General features: G+C 43.0%; 1 protein-coding gene across 1 annotated transcript in view; it reads left to right on the plus strand.

The window, feature by feature from the left end:
- The window catches only part of YY1 (YY1 transcription factor), a 47886-nt gene extending 37573 nt beyond the window's left edge, over nt 1-10313 (plus strand). The window contains exons 4-5 of the mRNA XM_032763486.2: nt 5738-5896; nt 8475-10313. Coding sequence (XP_032619377.1) covers nt 5738-5896; nt 8475-8657 — 342 coding nt within the window. The 3' untranslated portion in view covers nt 8658-10313. The remainder of the gene's footprint in view (nt 1-5737; nt 5897-8474) is intronic.
- The last annotated feature ends 12674 nt before the right edge of the window (nt 10314-22987 follow it).

Raw genomic sequence — 22987 nt, forward strand, 5'->3', positions numbered from 1 at the left:
GACATGTTCAGATACAGTTATTGCTAGTTTGGCAGAAGTACGTCCTAAAGAGGGAAGCCTGCAGAATTGCAGATTGGAAGATGGATCACTCAATCAGTTGCTGTTTTCAAACTTGTACTCTATACAGTTGTATGGTACTACCAGTTCTGAGTACTTTTCATGTACATGTCAAAATTCATATGGAATCTGAAACTCATTCATAAATTATGGTTTGTTAAAGTTTTCTGATATGCTTTGAGGGTCCTTTGAAAAATGAGTTCATCTCTATTCCCATCTTACATTTATTCAACAGGGAAGCCCTGGTAGCTCAGTTCATTTAGCTGGGTTGAATTTGTAAGAAGGGTGTCTGTCTTTACCATGAAATGCAGTCTTGATCCATTGCCCCATCCTTTATGCTGGATAGTGGAGGTAATTTTTTTGGTATGAGTGACTAAAAGTCATCTGGTTGGATCCCCTGTGTATGTAGGGCCCTATGAAATCAGTTTTATTATGGGTTTTTGGATTTATTGTAATTTCTTTTTTCCCGTTTTTAAAACAATTCCACCTTTATGGTCTTTTACATCAAAATTGTTTGATACATTTGCAACAATTAAGTAGCCTTACTGTAAATGTATTAAAAATATTCAGAATTGGATTGCAATGGGAAAAACTAATTTTACCACCCCCCAAAAAATATTTACAGTTAAACAAAACATCTGGCAGATATATAGTACACCTCTACCCCAATATAACGTGACCCGCTATAACATGAATTCGAATATAACGTGGTAAAGCAGCGCTCTGGGGAGGGGCGGGGCTGCACACTCCAGTGGATCAAAGCAAGTTCGGTATAACGCGGCTTCACCTATAATGCGGTAAGATTTTTTTGGCTCCCGAGGACAGCATTATATCAGGGTAGAAGGTACAAGCCAAAAGTAATATATTTTAAATAGCTTTTTAAAGTAGCATTTGGTAATATGACCAAACTGACATTGCTGAACAGTAACACAAGAAGTCCACAAAACTGTGTTGGGGAAGTGTCACCACTGTCTCTCTTTAAGCAGAGCAACTCACCAGTCTGAACACTTTTGTTTAGACAGCAGCTGCAGCAACCACTGCTGAGCCAGAGGCTGGTGTATAGACAGGTGCCCCCCTGTTCTCCCATGTGGCTCCCCCTGCTCAGTGGAGACTGGGTACACCGCGGGGGGGGGGGAAGAGACATGCCAACATCAGCTCCACCCCCGGGCCGGCTCTGCACAGTAGGCTTGACTCTTATCCTGCGGTCCAAGTGCTGGAGAGAGCAGAATTCTGCATTAATGTTTTGATTCTGTCCATGTTCTCGTTTAATGCAGATTTCATAGGGCTCTATGTATGGTAATTAGCCAAAGAGGCATTAGGGGACCTTTTCATAATCCAGTTGGCTTGTTATTTCTGATGTAATGGCTTATGTATGAAATATGAAGCCTCTAGATTATTAACATTGTAGCTAGTCATTGTCCTTTTGTATATTAGATTTGTAAAGAGGTGATATTTCAGAATGATTACAAGGAGTCTGGGCTTGCTCAGTGGTATAGAAGGTGAGGCTGCCTGGTAGTGTTGGGGGAGGGATTCAAGAGACGCTGGCTCTACTCCCAGGTCTGTTACTGGCCTGCTGGGTGATCTTGGGCACATCACTTCACCCCTCTGTGTCTTGGTTTCCCCATCTGTAAAATGGAGAGGATATTGACCACTTTTGGTAAATCCTTTGAGATCTAATGAAAAAGCTAGGTGGTAATATTTATAAGTAATCAACTTCTGTCCCTCATCTCTCTATTAGTTGGTGTTTAGTGGTATATAAAGTTGGCAAGGGGGTTGGAAAACACTCCATTAAAAAAGGATGCCTAGGGGATGGCAGAAGCAGCAGGCAAACAAAGAAGGAGTAGAACATAGTTGATCAGTAAGGAAGGGGATAGGAGAAATGTGTGGTGAAAGAGTTGGGAATTTTAAAGGTAGCATGAATTTTGAACAAATGATATCTGGGGCAACAGGATTCTGTAAAAATGGTCATAATTCTGTTTTCCAAATCTCACCAACCAGTAAAGATAGAATGGGAAGTTCGTAGATTAGGGGTGGAGAAAGGGAATAGCTCAATCAAGAACCGTTACGTCTAGGTAAAAGCAGCAGAGAATCCTGTGGCACCTTATAGACAAACTGTCGTTTTGGAGAGAGAGCTTTCGTGGGTGAATACTCACTTCGTCAGACGCAGGTAGTGGAAATTTCCAGGGGCAGGTATATATATGCTAGCAAGCAAGCTAGAGATAACGAGGTTAGTTCAATCAGGGAGGATGCAGGGCCCGTTCTCGAGCAGTAAAGGTGTGAAAGACCCAAGGAGAACGCAACTGGTTCTGTAATTGGCAAGCCCACAGTCTTGTTTGTCTGAGCTATGGTGTCCAACATCTGGCAAGATGAACTGACGCTCAGCAGTTTTCCTTTGAAGCTGGTCCTGAAGTTTTTTGTATGGCAGGAGCCCCTTAAGTCTGCTATAGTGTGGCCAGGGAGTTGAGGTTTTCTCCTACAGTTTGTAATTGCCCATTACCTGATATCTGGATTTGTGGTCCATTATCCTTTCCGTGTGAAACTGTCCATTGCCAATGTACATAGCAGAGGGCATTGCTGGCGATATGATGGGTAATATACATTGGTGAACGGCCGGTGAAATGAAACCGTAGATGTAATGGTGACTGGTTAGGTCTGTGATGGGTCGCTGGTGTAGAGTATGTGGCAGAGTGCACGGGTTTTTGCATGGATGGGTTCTGAGGTGATTACTATGTACGTGTCGTGTTGGTTGAGATACGTTCAGTGTTGTCTGTGGCAAGGATGGCGCCACCTCAAGACCTGTTGAAGTGGGATCATTGTCCAGGATGGTAGATCCTGAGATGCCGTTGGATGGGGTTTAAGCTGGGGTGCGTATGTGAATGCCAGTGAGCTGCGAGTTCTTTCTTGGTTTGTCTTGCAGTAGGGAGGCCAGGAAAGATGCTGAGATATCATGTTCCCAGGCCAGTGTCCGATGGCCTTACCGCGCTGGATTCAGCCTCTATCACTACCCAAGATCCACAACCCGGAAATTCTGACGCCCACTCATCTCGGGCATGGCACTCTCACTGAAGGACTGTCGGATTTTGACCCTGTTACTCAACGCTAGCCACCCAGCACTCCCACATCTCCGACACCACTGATTTCCTGAAGAAACACAATGCATGTCACCTCCGCAAAAACACCATCCAGCCACCATGGGATTAAGCTCTCTACGCAAACACCCACCACAGATGGAATAGCAAGCTGTCAGGACGTAGCCCTGAATGATGCACAGCACACTGCTGCTGAGCTCTGCTTATACTCTCATCACCACTCATTTCAAGTCTGATGAAACAATATAGTATTCCAGATCAGGGCACTGCTATGGGACCCGCATGCCCCACAAAGCCAATAATTTATGCTGACCTGGAACAACGCTTCCTCACTTCGTCCCTCACACCTCTCTACATGCGCACATTGATGACATATCATCATCTGGACCCATGGGAAGGAGACCTAGAAAAATTCCACCATGATTAACATACGTCCACCCACCATCAACCTCAGCCGGACAATCTACACGAGGTCCACTTTCTAGATACCAACGGTGCAGAAAGGGACTGTCCACATGAACAACAACTCTATTGAAACCTACCGACCGCTAATGCCTAGCATTCATGCCTCCACGCTTCCACCAGCACATCTACACGATCGCATTGTCTACACCAAGCACTAATACAACCGCATCTGCTCTAACCCCTCCAAACAGAACCAACACTACAAATCTCCACCAACAAGCAGTGCTCAAAATACAATAGCCCGCACGAGGAAAATAGGAACAGCATCAACAGAGCCAGACGTGTACCCAGAGCCTCCCTCCTGGCAAGACTAGACCAAGAAAGAAACCACACAGACCCACTGGCCAGCACATACAGCCCCCCAGCTAAAAACCCGCTCCAACGCGTCATCAGGATCATCAACCCATCCGGACAAGTAATCCACCTTAACAGTCGGGGTGGCAGCCAATCCTTGCCCACCAGAAACCTGAAATGTATCTCACCAGGCCAAAATGCACACCGTACAACAGTAACTCCACCTCAGGAACCAACCATGCTAATCAACCTCGATGCCAACGCGCCCACATACTACACAGCGACACCAAGTCTACAGGACCTAACTCAATCAGCCTACATCACTGGTTCATCCCTGCTACGTCACAATTATATACGCCATCATATGCCACAAGGCCCCCTGCTATTACTGGCCAAACTGTGAACAGTCACTGACGGAGGATCAATGGACACAAACAGAAATATCAGGAAGCACGATACTACAATAAATCCTTAGGGAGAACACTTCAACCTCCCTGGCCGACGATAAGCAACCTTACGTGGCCATCCGCACAAAAAAAACTTCAGGACCAAGACTCACACAGAGAAACTGCTGAGCTTCAGTCATCCTGTCAAATTTGACACCATCAGCCTGACTAAACAAAGACTGTGACTGGGCTGCCAATTAACAGAACAGTTTCTCCTCCCTTGGTGTTCACATCCCCTCGACGTGCCTAGGAACAGGCCGCATCCCCCGCGATTGAACTAACCTCGTTATCTCTAGCTTGCTTGCTAGCATATATATACCTGCCCCTGGAAATTTCCACTACCTGCGTCTGACGAAGTGAGTATTCACCCACGAAAGCTCTCTCTCCAAAACGACAGTTAGTCTATAAGGTGCCACAGGATTCTCTGCTGCTTTTACAGATCCAGACTAACACGGCTACCCCTCTGATATATGTCTAGGTAGGACTTCAGCCTAATTTTGTCTCTTTAGTCTCTCTGCAAATGCAGTATTCAAAATATAAGTGAATCTGCAGAGGCAGGATCTTCAAAAAGTGGGGGTGAGTTCCCATTACTTAAGGTTATACACTCTTGTTGCTCAGGAGTAAGAGCTGTATTCTGCCTTCCTGTGATGCAGCTACCATGTGGTGGTCTTCAGGTTTCAGGACCCAACAGCACCAGATCCACCTTCCCCCCCCCCTCCCTAGAAACAACACAGCTGGTACCTTTTGTAATCCTAGTCAATTTATCAGATTAATTCTGCTCTCAGTGCATTACGGAATAGATTTCTTCTGTAGCTGCTGTGCCTTGGAGACCCTCTTGCTGCTTTCTCTGTCAGGAACGGGGAAACAGACAAAGAAGGAAGAAAGAGGGACGGTAGGAGATGGACAGAGACAGACATCACTTGCACAAAGAATATGGGGCCCACCAAAGGTAGTGGTGGACTACCATAAATCTTGTTCAGTTTGTTCTCCTGTGCTTCTGTTAATAGGATGTAATCTTATGGGGAGGATGCAGTGTGTCTTAATAAAACTTGACTGCATGTAGTACACTAATGTTGTATGGGTGAGTAGAGGAGTTGGATTTTTTTCCCACCTCTTAAATTATTGATATTTACTGGCTGTCCGTAGTAAGAGTTTGTGATAATTTTATTGTAAAAGTGGTTTATTTTTAACCTCCTAAGTCAAAGTAAAATATACGTCAATGCGAGGGAGTATGTCTTTCCAGAGCCAGCTTCTATTTTAAGGTATTTTTCCAGGGAAAAGGGGACGGAGGGATGAGTAACTAAACTTTAATCTACTAAAATGCTAGAAATTTTATTATTGGAACTTGTTTATGTATTGACTAAGTTTTTTATTATTCTCTTTAAGGGCTGCACAAAAATGTTCAGGGACAACTCTGCTATGAGGAAGCATCTTCACACTCATGGTCCTCGAGTACACGTATGTGCAGAATGCGGCAAGGCCTTTGTGGAGAGTTCCAAGCTAAAGCGACATCAGCTAGTTCATACTGGAGAGAAGCCCTTTCAGGTATGGCCACTTTCGAGACATGCAGAGTATTCCAGTTGTGTGTGTGTTGTTTTTTGTTTTTAATTAAAAGGGGGAGGTGGGAAGACTGTGCTTACCTGGCTTCCCCACCAATTGAGGCAAGGAAGCACCTTGTCTCAAAATAAAATTGCATGTGGTGACTTGACATGCAAAATCAAGGCATGATCCAAAGTCTGATACTAATATCAGCCTTCCCATTGACTTTAGAGGGCTTTGGATCAGATCCTTAGAGAAGTTAGAACAAGTTCTCTGTTCACTAATTATTAATACTTAGACAAAATTATGATTGTTTATTTCCAGGTATATTTTGGAAGTGGAGTGCATTATAGCACACACATCAGCACATTTAAATTTAACTATTCTAGCCTACTTTAAGTTTTTGGAAAACTTGCAAGAAAATTAGACTTTGGATACCATATTTGAGAACTCTCATTGCTTCCTCTTTTTTTTCAACATGATGTATTTTACTAGTGTAAACAAGGCCTCAGGTTATGCTCATTAGGGTGTGTAAATGGATTGTCTTTCACTATTAAGAGTCGTACTGTGTAGCTTGGCAGATTAAGACTGCAAAGCTGTATCACAGTGTATTATGTGGATTTTTCTTTTGTTTAGAGGCAGTTTTTGTAACATATTTGTAAACAAACTGCCTGAATATCCGTGCTTAAAATTTACAGTGGGGATACTCTCCGTTGAGGGGGAAACTGTTTCATTCTCTCTCTCTTTTTTTTTTAATGTCCCCCATGTTGTCAGCAGACACTTCTTTTTTTTTTTTCTTGTGCTGTTTGATGCACCATTGGCTAATCAGAACGCTTAACTTTCAAGTTGAGTGTTAATCAACTTAAAATTAAAGCCATGAACTACCCACTGAATATCCTCTGATGCTACGGCAGTGTAGGAGGCGCTTGAGCTCCTGCCACCAGAGGTCCCCAGCCTTCTTCATATGGTAAATATCATTCAAAAATTACTGTAGACTCTGAATTATACAACATGCAGAAATAACTGGTGCACATCAGTTCAGTTAAGATACCTTATTTTAATTTGTTTAGTTCCTTCGAGAAAGTAATCTGTCACAAGACAAACTGATGTTCTAAAAATGAGATTCTTTAATACAGAAAACCTTCAAACCTACCACTTCTGGTTTTAAAAAAAAGCCCCTAAATATTGTTCCTAACCATTTTAAGAATTAAAAGTCCACAAGTCATTACCTGAATTATCCACCTCCTGAGTGATTCTCTAGCCCAGTGGTTAGAGTATTCACCTGGAAGATGGGATGTCCTTTCACTACTCAGTATTGCATGAGTTGTGCAGGAAGTCAGACTAGACTAGATTATCACAGTGGTTCCTTTTGGCCTTAATCTGTAGTTTTCATAGAACATAATGCTTGAATTCAGTAAATTGTGAGTGTTTTGTTTGTTTGTTTTTTTTCCCCTAGAAACAAATATTCCTGTGGGTGTGGAGTTCTTATTCATTTATCTGTTTTTATTTGTGGGAAGAAAAAAAAAACCCAAAAACACACTGATCCAGGCTCTTGTGGCTCTTTATGTACATTAAGAACAATTGTATAAAGCATGAGTTAGCTTCTCATCTCTCCCCTGCATGGCAACAACTCATAAAATATCTTATCTGAACAGTAGCCCATCTGACCCACAAATAACCCTTATTGTGCTGTGCTCTTCTCTTCCCAAAAACATGGGGGAAATTTTAGTCTTTGAGTCCCTCCAGTAGAATGGAGTCTAGCTGCTTTTTGGAGCAGGTGGGCAGGCGGGTACCAAATTCTAAAACTGAGGGGTGCTTCTTTAACTGAGAGTTAAAGAAATGCCCATGACAACCCAGTTCCTGTTTCTGCTCTGCCTCCCCGAGCCCAGCCAGGGAACCGGACACCCACAATCCCTCTCCTCTATCTCCCCTTCCTTCTTCCAGACTAGCCATGGGGACCACCCAGCCCAGACACCCTCTCTCTTCTCCCACCTCCCCCTACCCCCAGAGCCTGGGGATCCAGAAGGAAAAACCATCTGATGCTTAGTCCCAGGTTTGGAGTTTCCTGTGTGCTTATCTCTTTCCCTCAAGGCACGCTGGGAGCTGTAGCTGCCAGGAACGCTCTAGCTCTCTCTCCTTTCCCCAGCAGTGTCTATGTGTGAGCTGTGCTCTGCTGGGTCCAGTGGCGGCTAGCAGGCACTGTAGCCCATTTCTATGGAGGGGAGAAGGAAATTTTGCATGCACAACATTAATTTCTGCAAAATTCTGCACTGCACAGTGGTGCAACTATTTGAGAAATACAGTCATCAATTTTCTCTTTAGGCTTTCATTAAAAAGAAATAAACTTCATATGGTAAATGAGATGTAATGAATGCTATGTTGATATACTAAGGCCTGCAATTGTTTCTCAGGCAAAGTTCTCACTGGTTGTACTAGGAATTTTCAGGGGAAATGAACTGCAGGATCAGGACCTAATATTTGTAAAGGGAACCTAGTAACGCAAGCAAGAATCTTTTGCTGACTTACCAAGTATCTGTTGCTCCTGTTGAGAATGTTTTTAATCTGTGACCTTTCCTTTCAACAGTGCACGTTTGAAGGATGTGGAAAGCGATTTTCACTGGACTTCAATTTACGCACACATGTGCGAATTCACACTGGCGACAGGCCCTATGTGTGCCCGTTTGACGGCTGTAATAAGAAGTTCGCTCAATCAACTAACCTGAAATCTCACATCTTAACACATGCTAAGGCCAAAAACAACCAGTGAAAGTAAGCGAGAAGAAAGCTCTTGAACTCTCAAAGCATCTTACAGGAGTATGGGAATAAATATGCCTCCCCTTTGTATATTGTTTCTAGGAAAGAATTTTAAAAAAAAGAACCCTACCCACCTAAAGGACATGTTTTGATAAAGTAGTTAATAAATAAATAAAAACTTTAAGATGACGTTGCTAAGATGCTCTACCTTGCTCTGTAATCCAGTTTCAAGAACACGGTGTTTTGTAAAGTGTGCTCCCAACAGGAGGGGACAATTGATGAACTTGCATCAAAAAGAGACAATTCTTTATACAACAGTGCTAAAATTGGACTTCTTTTCACATTCTTATAAATATGAAGCTCACCTGTTGCTTACAATTTTTTTAATTTTGTATTTTCCAAGTGTGCATATTGTACACTTTTTGGGGATATGCTTAGTAATGCTATGTGTGATTTTTCTGGAGGTTGATAACTTTGCTTGCAGTAGATTTTCTTTAAAAGAATGGGCAGTTACATGCATACTTCAAAAGTATTTTCCTGTAAAGAAAAAAGTTATATAGGTTTTGTTTGCTATCTTAATTTTGGTTGTATTCTTTGATGTTAACACATTTTTGTATAATTGTATCGTATAGCTGTAATGAAATCATGTAGTATCAATATTAGATGTGATTTAATAGTGTTAATCAATTTAAACCCATTTTAGTCACTTTTTTTGGAAAAATACTGCCAGATGTTCAGTGTAATTTCTCTTTGCCTGTTCAGTTACGGAAAGTGGTGCTCAGTTGTAGAATGTATTGTACAGGCACTGACCTTTTATTAACACCTGATAATATGTACATCCCATGTAATAGAAAGGACAACAATAAAACAGTGGTCCTGAAGAAAGAGTATGGCAGAAGATGATCTGTAAGCACAGTCTAATTTTCTTTTTTTTGTCCAGAATAATTATAGTTCTTGAACCTCCCAGAAATTGGAAGCTTAAATAAAACTCAAGTTTCCTTTACTTTGCATTCAATTACAATGATTTTTGATTAAGTAATACATCTGTGGCAAAACATAATATACCGAAGGTGGTAATTTTAGTCAGAATTGGTGACAGTAATCCTGGGTTTGGGAGTGACTTGGACTCCTATTAACTGGAATAATGGAGTTGGAAACAGTATTTTCAGCACCCACAGCCAGCGAATCGGTGGAAAAACACAGTGTCTAAATTAATTGTGCTTTTCTCCTTAATCAGGGTAAGGAGTGGGTGGAGTGGAGGTGTGTGGGTGCCTGCTTCTTTACTTAGTCACAGTAAAGGTGGGTCACTGGGGTCAATGGTGACCCCAAAATATTGAGCGAACCCTTTGTTTGATTGGGCTAACCTTCAGCTTTGGACCAGGTGCAGTTTCCGGGATCCACGCTTCGAGCAAGGAACAAAGACCATGGAAATTTCCAATAAGTTTTAACGTACACAACATTCTCTTGATGGTCTAATCACAAGTGATTTCTAACACTTTGTTACAAATGTTGAGTAATAAATCTGTATGTACCGTAGTTTACAGTGAAAGAGTGACAAACACAGGAATATGCACACAAAATGCATAGGTATTGTTTTAAAAGAATGGCCAAAAAAAGGCTTAACGTTGTTCTAAACAGTGTCTGATAGTAAAATGTTTGTAGACATCAATCTCTGCATCTGTGTTACAAGAATATAATCCATCAAACTTTACAAGATTAAAATTAGGTACAAAACTTTTTTTCCAAGTTGTTTGACTTTGGTTTCAACTAGTAATGTTAAGTGCTTGCACAACACACAGGCCATTTTACAAATAGCAAGGAAGGATTTTCATCTACAACTAATTGAATTTTATTCCTAAAATAGACCCTGCATCTCTAGCTTTGGGGGCTTTTTAAGGGTAGAAGAGTGGAGTGGTTGGATAATTTAAAAATGTGCATTGGACTATCTAGAAGGAAATACTAGTTTTCATTTTGTTTTTGTTTTCCAACATGGCTACATTTTTGGGAGGCAGTGGCAAATATTTCATAGTTAACTTCTATTAGCAACTTTCTACAGGAAATGATCATTGTAGTTGCATAAATGTGGCATTTTGTTTTTGAAAGGGGAGAAGAACAACTTAGTCTAGTGTTATCTAAGCAAATTATATCTGTGTCTGAACATCTCCACTAAAGAAGGTACTGTATATACTCATTCATAAGCCAAATATTTTTGGTAAAAAAAAAAGTGATGCATCAAAGAGCAGAGGTCAGCTTATAAAACAGGTCTACACCAAAATTTGATAATTTTAAACTCTATGGAATCACTGAATTGCATATCTAATACAGGGATTGGCAACTTTTGGCACGCAGCCTGCCAGAGTAAGCATCCTGGCGGGCCGGGCCAGGCTGTTTACCTGCCATGTCTGCAGGTTTGGCTGATCATGGCTCCCACTGGCCGTAGTTCGCTGCTCCAGGCCAAGGGGGGCGGTGGGAAGCAGCGTGGGCCGAGGGATGTGCTGGCCACCCTTCCTGCAGCCCCCATTGGCCTGGAGCAGTGAACCACAGCCAGTGGGAGCCACAATCAGCCAAACCTATGAACGCGGCAGGTAAACAAACCAGCCTGGCAGCCATGTGCCAAAAGTTGCCGATCCCTGATCTAAAACGTAGTTTTGTTTACCTGGAGCCACCTGCAGGCATGGAGCCCCTCAGCTCCCTGTGGCTGCGGTTCACTGTTCCCAGGCAGTCGGAGCTGCAGCAAGTGGCACTTCCCACAGCTCCCATTAGCTGGGCATGGCAAACCGCAGCCACAGGGAGCTGCAGAAAGTCACACTTCCTGCACCTCCCATTGGCTGGGAATGGTGAACTGCAGTCACAGGGAGCTGAGGGGCTCCAAGTAAACAAAACATCACGACCTGCCAGCAGCTTACCCTGACAGACTGGGAGCCAGAGTTTTCCAACTCCTGAAATATGGGGTTGGGTTGTGAAAGTCATACAGTTTTTGCTATTTTTACCTATCCATTTTGGGGGGTTGGGTTATAAACAGATGGGCTAATGAATGAGTATAGATAGTATATTTCTCTCCCCATTCCTCCTTCCCCATTTTATGGAAAGTGGTATATATTTTGTTCAATGTGATTCTTTTTTTTTTGAGGTTGGCTTAGGATGAAGCATGTATTGCACTCCATCTTTAATGCCATTTGAGGCCAGGTTATTTAATTATATTTTGTATTGGTCTGTTTGTGATCTAGAAACATAAATCAGCATTGTCACCTACTGTATATACTGTGCATGAGAAAGCAGAGATCCATTGAGCAGCTTTGTCAGAATATTGGATCCCCTAGTAGATGCTGACTCTCATTACCAAAAAAGAGGCTTCTCACAGTTGTGCTTACATCGCTCTGGTGGTGAACGATTAAGAATTCCTGTAGTCAAATTGAATAAATCTTAACTTAATTATAGAAGCTATTAAAAAAATTCACTTCTTGGAATAGCTTTTAAAAATATAATTGGCACATCTTATTCTTAAAGCTCCTCACTTCACTGATTCAGCAGCTCCCATTGTGGACTCTGAGATATTGGAAGCAGGAAGAAGTCAACCTTGGGAAACCAACACTGTCCGCTACCACAAGAACCTGCATCATCCCACCAAGCCTGCAAGCAAGTTGAGGTAAGGGGAGGAAAACTTTTCTGGGGCCTCACACTGCAATTATTTGTAATTGCCAGGGAGTTTCAGGGAGGGCTTTAGTGTCTGTGCCCTATGCATCATGTTTCGTAACCTAGTTACTTTCACTCCCTGCATTCCAACTAATTGTCATAGTCAGCAGAGAGAAGGGGAGGAACTTTAGTTATGCTTGTGTGTGGGTTAGTACTCTGGTTCCCAAAGCTTGCATGTCTTTGGGCTCAAAATAGTTTAAAAAAAGCCCCAGCTAATTTGCAAACGCTTTCTACCATTTTCATTGTCTGCCTCAGGAACATCAGCAAATTCATATGGTATGGGGGAACCCCACTGTTAGTCACAGTAATTGCTCTGTTTGCCTCATGCTCAGAGGTACTTCACACTAGCATTCTTTCCCTTTAGAGAGCCCTTCTGTCTGAAAGAAAAGACAGGGCTTGTCTACACTTACCAGGGGATTAACAAGCAGTGATGGATGCATTGGCAGTCAATTTAGTGGGCCTAGTGAAGACCCCTAAATCAACTGCAGATTGCTCTCCTGTTATCTCCTGTTCTCCACCGGATTGAGAAGAGTAGGGAAGTCAATGGGAGAGTGTCTCCCGTCAACATTGCTTAGTGTGGATCCCGTGGTAAATAGATCTAAGTTACGTTGATTTGAGTTACGTGAATAGTGTAACTCAAATTGTGTAGCTTAGATCAAAATTCCCCTGTAGTGTAGACAAGGCCTGACAAATGTTTGTTTTCCATCCCACCCCCTTCAATCCTAACATGGTGAATATGGTTTTATAACAGAACAATGACAGAGTGCTATTTATTCCTCTCTGCCAGGGCCCCTCTTCAACCACCTAGTTTTGGCCTAGCTTATTCTGTCCTGTCCTCGTTGTGGCCCCTGAGGATGCTGTGCTCTATGCATTAGAGTGGTCATACAAGCAGCCTGTTGGTGATGCTGCTCTTTCCCAGTGGATGTTGGCCCCAGTCTGTCCTGGACTTTCTCCCCACCCCCACAGCAATCAAATCTTTAAGGGAGACAAGCATATCAGGGGCTTGAATCCAAGCTACCCCTTAGGAATTACTCTTACAAGGAGCTTAAATGTATGCGATCCTCTAGTGAAGCTATGTATGGTGTAAGACTTTTTGAAAGGTGACTCTGCCTAAAGTGGGGGCAAATCCAAATATCAAAAAACAGCTTTCAAATGACCAGCCATCTAGAAAAGGAAGCTACATCAGTCCCTGAAACTCTGGATTCTAGCTCAGGTTCAAGCGCTCCTGCAATTCCTGGAAAAACATTTTTTGATACTCTAATTCTGAATTTTTGTTGGTTTTTTTTTTTTTTAAGGAGAGCCAATCCCTCCCCCTTTTTTCCTTCCCAAGGGGATTAATCTCATGTCAAGTCCCTTACAAGGATTACCTTATATCTGACTTCATTTCAGCCCATTCTTAGATGGTCCCCAAGCACTCATATCTTGTTGGGATAGTTGTATTTGGCCTTCTTTTCAGCAACCTACTTCATTTGGAACCAGCTCTAGAAAGTATTTTGAGTTTCATTTTGACACGACTCATCAGTTCAGATTCTTGTACAGCATCTCAGGTGCACAGGGTGAATTTGCTGGTTCAGGATTCCCTACGATAGAAAAGAAAAGCTTTTACTTTACTTTTCTTCCTTTGGGTCACTCTCGGCAGATTTCCAAATGCCTTTGTAAATGGTATGTCTAGTGTGTGTTCGTTCTCTCTGCCCAAAATTCACCGATATCCAGCATTAGTCCTACTTGATTTCGGAACCCACTGCTTCATCAGCATAGCTTGTCAGTCCTCAGTGGAAAGGTTATTTTTTCTTCCTTCTGTGTTTCAGAGCTAGATGTGAGATTCCTTTTGTGATGGTTCTCTCACCAGGCCTAATACAGACTGTCAGCTATGCTCCCCCTGCTGCATCTGAAAAGTAAGGAGAGGTTTCACAGGTCTCTGTCTTCCATTCCTCCCAAGATTTTGGCTTCTTTGGTCCATCTTAAGTGTTCTAGTAGAAAGAAGGTCCTCGATGAGGATTTAAAGGGGCTAAAAGTAATCTTGAGTAACCAGAAACTGTTGGCACACACTGCCCCTAACTACTGGCATGATGGTAGCCTGCATGGAGACAGTTCCCTGGGTAATGCTTCATCTCAGCCTTTGCAGTATTTCCTGATTGGTTGTCTGCCAGGAGCAGTTGGTGGATCAGCAGCTGAACCTCCACCATCAGTTTGCTTTTCCTTCATCTGATGGAAATGTTTTCTTCATCTGCTCAAGGACAAACCTATGAATGATAAATGTCAGAATGTCTCCTGGTGGGCACAGGTGGGGGACCCCATATGGCTCAGGGTAAATGGACTCCTCAGACCTCCAACACAGCATCAGTTTTCTGGAAGAGAGGAGTAAATGCAGTATTCTCCCTGCTCCTAAGAATTCCTCTGAAACATGCATCTCTACACATGGAAAGCAACAACAAAGCCACCGTCTCTCTGAACTGCCAAAGTAAAATAGGGAACTGGCCTGAATATGAGGTGAGATCTTCTCCTGTCCTAAGATCAGTGCCCATCAATAGAGGCCTCATGCAGGGCCAATAAAACAGGAGGTCTGGCTAGGTCAATGGACACAGAAAGCAGGGGAGTGGGAACTAAATAAAAGTACTTTTGTATAGTTGATGAAGATGTGGTTCCTGCCTCAAGTGAATCTCTTTGCATAGCTAGCAACAGGAAAGTACCCACATATTACCAGAACTCCCATACTGGGAGGGAGGACATTTTCTTTCCTTTGAACAGGGCTTTCTGGCTTATGCCTCTTTCTATTCCCTCTGATTGCAAGGGGGCCAGAAAAGTTACCAAGCAGGGTAGTATTAAATACCCCCTGGAGGGCCATGTGCCCAAGGTTCCCAGACTTTAGATGCCCATTTGCCAGCTTTGGGTATGGCCAATGTTATGTAATCTTATTCACTAGGAGTCACTCAGAGAACCTAGTAGGCTTCTTGCTCAAAACAAGAAAGCTTCCAAGGAATTGCACTGGGCAAGGGATGGATTTGGAGTGGGATGGTTCTGGCATGTACAAAACAAGGCGAATCCCTTATGCTTCTCTAGCATGTCTTAGAATTCTTCCTAAATGGCTGACTCGTGTTTTTTTTTTTTCCATGTGTAAATATTGGCACTAGGAGTTGTGTCCTTATTCCATCAAAGTCCACTCTGCTGCTTCACCTGTATGCTTCCCAGCTTCTAGATTCAACTTCCTTTCAAAGATCCTGGCCAGGAGGGTGGCTGAACAACGGAGCCTCGGTTTGTTCTGAAAATCCTCACCAAGCCCCTTCTGAATCATTCAAAGAGAAGCATCCATAGGTGGAAGAGGTGATGATGGTTGGGGAAGATATGCAGTGATTTTTCTGATAAGAAAACCAGTCCATTTACTTTACTCCTAGCCTTCCCACAATCTAGATATGGTATAAAAGAGAATTCCATTTCAGTAGAACCAAATTTAGAAGTCTATGCCCTGGTTGTTAATGGGGCACCTATACAAGGGTGCAAAACTTGTACATCTTTTTCTAGGTGAATAAAATCAACTATCTCTTCTGAATTACAAATTATCCAGTAAGGACCCCACTAACATCTTGCAGTAGTTATGGTTCACTTGACCTGGGACACAGCTATCCCAGGCAGAGCAGCACAGAGCATGTTACTGAGAAATGTATCGTGGAAAGTAAGTTGGTGCATTATATCTCTTTGCTAAACTCTGCAAAATATAGATTTGGCCTTTGGACAAAGAGTCCCACAGTCTGGTCTATCACTGATAGGCTGAATCAAAGAACCTAACACTTTTTCAAAACTTTTTGTTTTGTTTGGAGTTAATGTTTTCTGTCCTTTTTGGAGGATGTTTCTTACTGCTTGTTACTTTCCCATTAGTACTGAAATGATGGAGTAGCAGGTGCCTCCACAGGAGCAAGGTAGTTACCTGTAAATTTTACCCTTTCAAAGTGGGTACCTGCTGCTTTGACAGAACATACTCTGTATTCATATAAAGGCTAAGCCTCAGTTTTTGAAAGGGCATGTAAATAACATTTCTTGTTTGGGACTGGATGGCCTGGTGGAGAGAACAGTCTGGTAGGCATTTTAGTTTACTTGAAAAGGTTTCTCTTCCTCCTGCTTAGAAAACTATTCCCAGAAGGATAAAGTTGTCCAACACAGTTGTTGGTCTTCTGTGTGTCCTCGGCTATGGGAGTGTGCCTGGGTTAAGTCTGCATTATGCCAAAAGGGGGGATGGCAGCCCACTTGAGAGGGGGCAAAAGACGACAAGAGGGATGTCTCATATATCTCCAAAACATGCTATGAAGGTGAATAGCCCATTGGTACTGGCCTGACTGAGCAGCAGTACCCATTTGGAGAAAATAAAATTTAAGGTAAGGAAGCTTATTTTTTTACCTTTCTCTCCCTTATGTGGTGTCTAATAATAGATATGAGAGTGCTATATAACTGAGGTATTGCACCCCATATATGGAGGGTAATATCGTGTATAACATCTGAGATGTTTTCTACATTTTCAAATATATTGATTTCCATTACCACACAGAATACAAAGTGCATAGTGCTCATTTTATATTTTTATTACAAATATTTGCACAGTAAAAAAAAAAAAAAAAAAAAGTATTTTTCAGTTCACCTAACACAAATAGTGCAGTGCAGGGGTGAGCAAACTACAGCCTGGCAGCCCTCCAGACATTTTAATCTGGCCCTCAAGCTTCTGCCGGGGAGCGGCGTCCAGGGCTTGCCCAGCTCCAGCTGGGGAGTGAGGCCGGGGGCTTGCTCCGTTCCACACTGCTCCTAGAAGCAGTGGCATGTCCCCCCACCTCCGGCTCCTACATGTAGGGGCAACCAAGGGGTTCTGCACTCTGCCGCTGCCCTGCAGCTCCCATTGTCTGGGAAATGCAGCCAATGGGAGCTGCAGGGGTGGTGCTGAAGACAGTGCAGTGAGCAGAGCCACCTGGCTGCACCTCTGCATAGAAGCCAGAGAGATGACATGACGCTGCTTCTGGGAGCTGCTTGAGGTAAGCGCTGTCTGGATCCTGCACCCTTGACCCCCTCTTGCACCCCAACCCCTTCCCTGTCCTGATCCCCTCCTGCTCTCTGAACCCCTCGGTCCCAGCCTGGAGCACCCTCCTGCACCTCCAACACCTTATCCTTAGCCCCACCCCAGAGCCCACACCTCCAGCTAGAGCCCTCACCCAACCCCCAATTTCATGAGCATTCATGGTCCCCCGTACAATTTCCATACCCATATGTGGCCCTTGGGCCAAAAAGTTTTCTCACCCCTGGTGTAGTGCAATCTCTTTATCATGAAAGTTGAACTTACAAACGTAGACTTATGTACAAAATAACTCCATTCAAAAAATAAAATAATGTAAAACTTTAGAGCCTACAAATCCACTCAGTCCTCTTACTTGTTCAGCCAATTGCTCAAACAAGTTTGTTTACATTTGCCAGAGATAATGCTGCTTGCTTCTTGTTTAGTGTCACTTGAAAATGACAACAAGTGTTTGCCAGCTACAACAGTGCCATGCATTGCAAGATATTTACATGCCAAATGTGCTAAAGATTCATATATCCCTTCCTGCTTCAACCGCCCTTCCAGAGGACATGCATCCATGCCGATGATGGGTTTGGCTCGATAACAATCCAAAGCAGTGTGGACTAACGCACATTCATTTTCGTCATCTGAGTCAGATGCTACCAGCAGATGGTTGATTTTTCTTTTTTGGTGGCTCAGTTTTGTAGTTTCCGCATTGGAGTGTTGCTCTTTTAAGACTTCTGAAAGCATGCTCCACACCTCATCCCTCTCAGATTTTGGAGGGAACTTTCAGATTCTTAAACCTTGAGTCAAGTGCTGTAGCTATCTTGAGAAATCTCACATTGGTACCTTCTTTGCTTTTTGTCAGATCTGAAGTGAAAGTGCTCTTAAAACAAACAATATGTGCTGGGTCATCATCTGAGAGTGCTATAACATGAAATATGTGGCAGAATGTGGGTTAAACAGAGCAAGAGACATACAACTTTCCCACAAGGAGTTCATTCACAAATTTAATTAATGCATTTTTTTTAACAAGGGTCATCAGAATGGAAGTATGTCCTCTAGAATGGTGGACAAAGCTTAAGGGGCATAGGAATATTTAGCATATTTGGCATGTAAATACCTTGCAGTGCTGGCTACAAAAGTGCCATGCAAACATTTGTTCTCATTTTCAGGTGACATTATAAATAAGCAGGCAGCATTATGTTCCATAAATGTAAACAAACTTGTTGGTCTTAGCGATTGGTTGAACAAGACGTAGGACAGAATGGACTTGTAGGCCCTAAAGTTTTGCATTGTTTTGTTTTTCGAGTGTAGTTATGTAACAAAAAAAATCTACATTTGTAAGCTGCACTTTCATGATAGAGATTGCACTAAACTTCTTGTATGAGGTGAATTTAAAAATATTTTCATTTTTACAGTGCAAATATTTAATTAAAAAATTGTGCACTGTACACTTTGTATTGTGTTGTAATTAAAATCAATATATTTGAAAATAGAATATCAATTGAAATTTAATATATTGTTTAACAGTGTGATTAATTGCAATTAGTTTTTTCAAGTTAATTGCATGAGTTGACTGACTGACTGACAGCCCTACATTCTAGCAAATTAAAAATATTTTCTCTTCCAAACCACAGAATGTCTAGGCAAGACACTTTTTTTTCAGCAGGCTAACGCCTGTTTCTTTTGGCATTTGTAGCTTTAGCACTGCAGTAAAAGCTTTGCAAAACCATAACTAGAAGGTACTAATTCGGCACAAAAATCTACTCTTACAATTTTAGTGTGTGTCAAATAGTCTGTCTAGGTATAAGGATAAATAGGAAGGAGGAAAAGGCAGTATTGTCTACTGGACATCACTGGGTTGGTACTCAGGAGACCTGGCTTCTATTCCCAGCTCTGCCACTGGCCTACTGGGTGACCTTGGGTAAATCACCTTTATGCCTCAGTTCCCTTAGCTGTGAAATGGGGATAATAATACTCTCCTTGTTTTAAAGTTTTGAGATCTATTGATGCAAAGAGTTGTACAAGAGCTAGATGGTGTTAGTTTAATGCAGGCTTGCAAATAACTTTTGTATGCCGTAGCTTTATATTTGTCTGAATCTGATAGCTCACACAAACCACTTCCCCTGCAAAGCTCAAGAGGATTGGTACCTTAGGACTTATCTATACATCAGGTTGGAAATGTAGATAGTTAAAGTGGTACATTCCCCCCAAGTGTTGTTGCAGTTATTCTAGTATAAAAAAATGCTTAATCTGTTTCTAATGCAGTATGGTTAAATCAACGCAGAAACTGTATAAACAAGCCTTTTAATGTATATTAGAACATCTAAAATGTGAGCCATCTTGTTTAACTTTTCTTCATGATTTTTTTTCTGTGACTTCCTTGTATCTCTTTTGCCATTAGTAATCAGCATTTATATAGGACTGTTGTGTCTCTGGCTCTAGTGACCCTGTGGCAGGTAGACTGGTCTTCTGACTCCCCTTAAAAGGCCACTGTGACAATGCCCACAGTCCACACAGCTTAACTTCTGATCAGGCCTTGTTTCCAGCTCTCTCTCTACATAATGGGGCTTAATTGCTCCTTCCATTTAGCCTGAAAGAAGGGTGTGTAGCACACTCATGGGATTTAACCAGGTCTGTGATTGTCTCTAGATCAAAGACCTACTTGATGACTGTCAACATTTTCCAGCATAAAATATAATAAACATATATGCCACTTTACCGAACTAAGATGTGGTCCCTGCCTAGAAGAGATGACATATTTTGCAATAAGGCACTGAAATATATTAATGTATCCATAACTAAGAGCAAAAGGTATGGAGCATCATAATTTGTGAGGCATCTACATCAAATGCTTAATTGTACATTGTTGTAAGCAGTATTCTTATGGCCGCATCAGTCTCAGGATATTAGAGAGACAAGCTGGGTGGGGTAATATCTTATTGGACCAACTTCTGTTGGTGAGAGAGACAAGCTTTTGAGCTTACACACAGCTCTTTCTCTGTAAGCTCAAAAGCTTGTCTCACAAACTTCTCTCTCTCTCTCATCAACAGAAGTTGGTCCAATAAGATTACCTCACCCACCTTGTGTGTCTCTTAATTTGACTGAGACTGAAGTCTTAGCTAATCTACTAACACATCACATCACCCGAATTTCCAGGTGCTGAAGACAGTGTGAACTGTGAATATTTCTTAAAATTCCATTCACAGATGATGCATTCTGTCCTAGGTTGTGATTAGCTCCTCACAGGTGCTAAAGAGGAGAGAGGGCACAAGAAGTCTCCCCATTTCCCTTTAAATGGTTGTAACTCTTGTACTCCCTAGTACTGGCCAGACAAGGAGGTTCTCGCACTGGGGGATGAATCCATAAATTGAGTCGTGATGGGATCTTCAGTCTTTTGCTGTAAGAGGCAGATGTTTTGGTTGGCTGGGCTGGCTCATCAGATAACTCCTCACACTGAAGAGCTCCTCCAGAATTTTCTCTGCCTCCAAAGGTGCAGCAGGCTTAAGAGTCAGGCCCTCTGTGCATAACATGGTTAATTTTATGATTTTTTTTTCTTCTGAGGTTTTTTTAACTCATCACTCCTCCTCTTTTGTGTGGGAGTTAGTTTTTTTTTTAAAAGGCTGTTAAAATTACCTAACAGAGCTCTGCGCAATTGTGAGGGCTTAAATCAAGTGATCCCCTCCAATTAGCCCTGATAATGCCTAAGAAAGTGTAAAAGAAGAGAAAGGGGAGGTCTGTACCCTGTGCTCAACACTCTTGGCCAAATGCATCAGAAGAGAAAAGTGTTCCTTTCACTCCCTCAACCTTGGTGCTACCACAGCTATAACGTAGGCCATAGCATAGCCAAAAGTAGCAGCCTGCCCCCTAGAACAGCATATTGGCAGCTGCTAGCAAATGAGGGAGCCAGTATGTCAAGCTGCTGAAAAGAGCAGGAGAATGGGGCACCATCCGTAGCCACTGATGCAGACCAGGCCCCCATTACTGAGTATTGCACCCCAGGAAGGTGCATGCTCCAATCAACAGAACCAGCTTGTGGTAAAACACCAGGGCCCCAGTCACCTGCCCTCCTCCTTCCATCTGCCAAAGCATCATGATGGGGCAATACGTGTGCTTTTTAGGACCCCTCTCTCTTCCTGCCAGCAGGTATGCTGTGGCTAGGACACCCCCTCAGTTTCTTAGGATCCGAAGCTGTTGGCAGCACAGAAAAATCAGTTTCCTGCCCCTTCCTCCTTTTGTAGCGAGGTCATGGAAGCCATTTTTGTGTCAAGTATCAGAGGGGTAGCCGTGTTAGTCTGGATCTGTAAAAGCAGCAAAGAATACTGTGGCACCTTATAGACTAACAGACGTTTTGGAGCGTGAGCTTTCATGGGTGAATACCCACTTCGTCAGATGCACTGCTAGAACAGGGCCTCATCCTCCCTGATTGAACTTACCTCATTATCTCTAGCTTGCTTGCATATATATACCTGCCCCTGGAAATTTCCACTACATGCATCTGACGAAGTGGGTATTCACCCACAAAAGCTCATGCTCCAAAACGTCTGTTAGTCTATAAGGTGCCACAGGATTCTCTGCTGCTTTTACAGATCCAGACTAACACGGCTACCCCTCTGATACTGGTGTCAAGAGCTCATGTGCTGCAGCCGGGAAGCCATTTTAGAACATGCTCCTGGCCTGTCTCTTCAGCAGCCATCGTAGAGCCCCCTGAGTGCAAAAGCATAGATGTTCCTCTTCTGACTCTTAGGCCTCCTCTCCTGCTTGTCATCCCTCTAAGAAGAGTAAAGGTCACAAATGGAGACATTCTCCTATAGCACAGGGCAGGAGTGTGCAGAAATAAAAATGACCCCTTTGGGGTCGAAGGAGCACACTCTTCCTCTGGGGCCCCATTGGGGCACTTGTGCTTCTCCCGCCTACCTACCCCTGCCATGGGGTGCTCTGTCCTCCCACCACCACCCCCTCAACTGATCCCTTCTTTGCCTGCTCCACACCCAGAGGCTCTGTTCACTGCCCCACTACTAGGAGGTTTGTCTATCATGTCAGCTGCTGATTGGTGGAGACAGAGAAAGGGAGGGGTGGGTGAGCTCCAGAAAACACTGGCTCCTGGAGGATGGTATCTGGCTGCTGAGCACTGCAGCTAGGAGGCCATGCTTAGGTGTGCACTGTGAGCAGACCTCTGGTATGAAAATTGGGGGACAGGTGTCCCCTCACCCCGGGCCAAAGGAGCTTTCAGTGCTGCACCTGGGCCTGAGGAGCTCACTCTCCCCCTGCAGCCCCAGGGCTGGAGGAGTTCTGTGCCCCTGTTGATTACTAGGGAAGGAGGGCTGTGCCCCAGCTTTTCTCCTCTGGTGCCTGCCTCTGCCACAGGGTTAGGGGACAGAAAGCTTTTACGTCCTCCTCTTAATGGGCATTGGCTTTATTAAAAAAAACATGTATGGATTAAAAAAAAAAAAAAAAATCACCTCAAGCATTTTCCCCAGGCTTGGCTCTCCTCAAACTCCTCCTGTAAAAATCTCACTAGAGACTAAGCCACTCCCATCTCCCTTGTATCCCATTGAGGCTTCCTGCCTTTGTATCTAGAAGAATGAGGTGTGTGTTTAACAAGTGTTAGCTAA

This window comes from Chelonoidis abingdonii, chromosome 4 (assembly GCF_003597395.2).
Source record: "Chelonoidis abingdonii isolate Lonesome George chromosome 4, CheloAbing_2.0, whole genome shotgun sequence".
NCBI lineage: Eukaryota > Metazoa > Chordata > Testudines > Testudinidae > Chelonoidis > Chelonoidis abingdonii.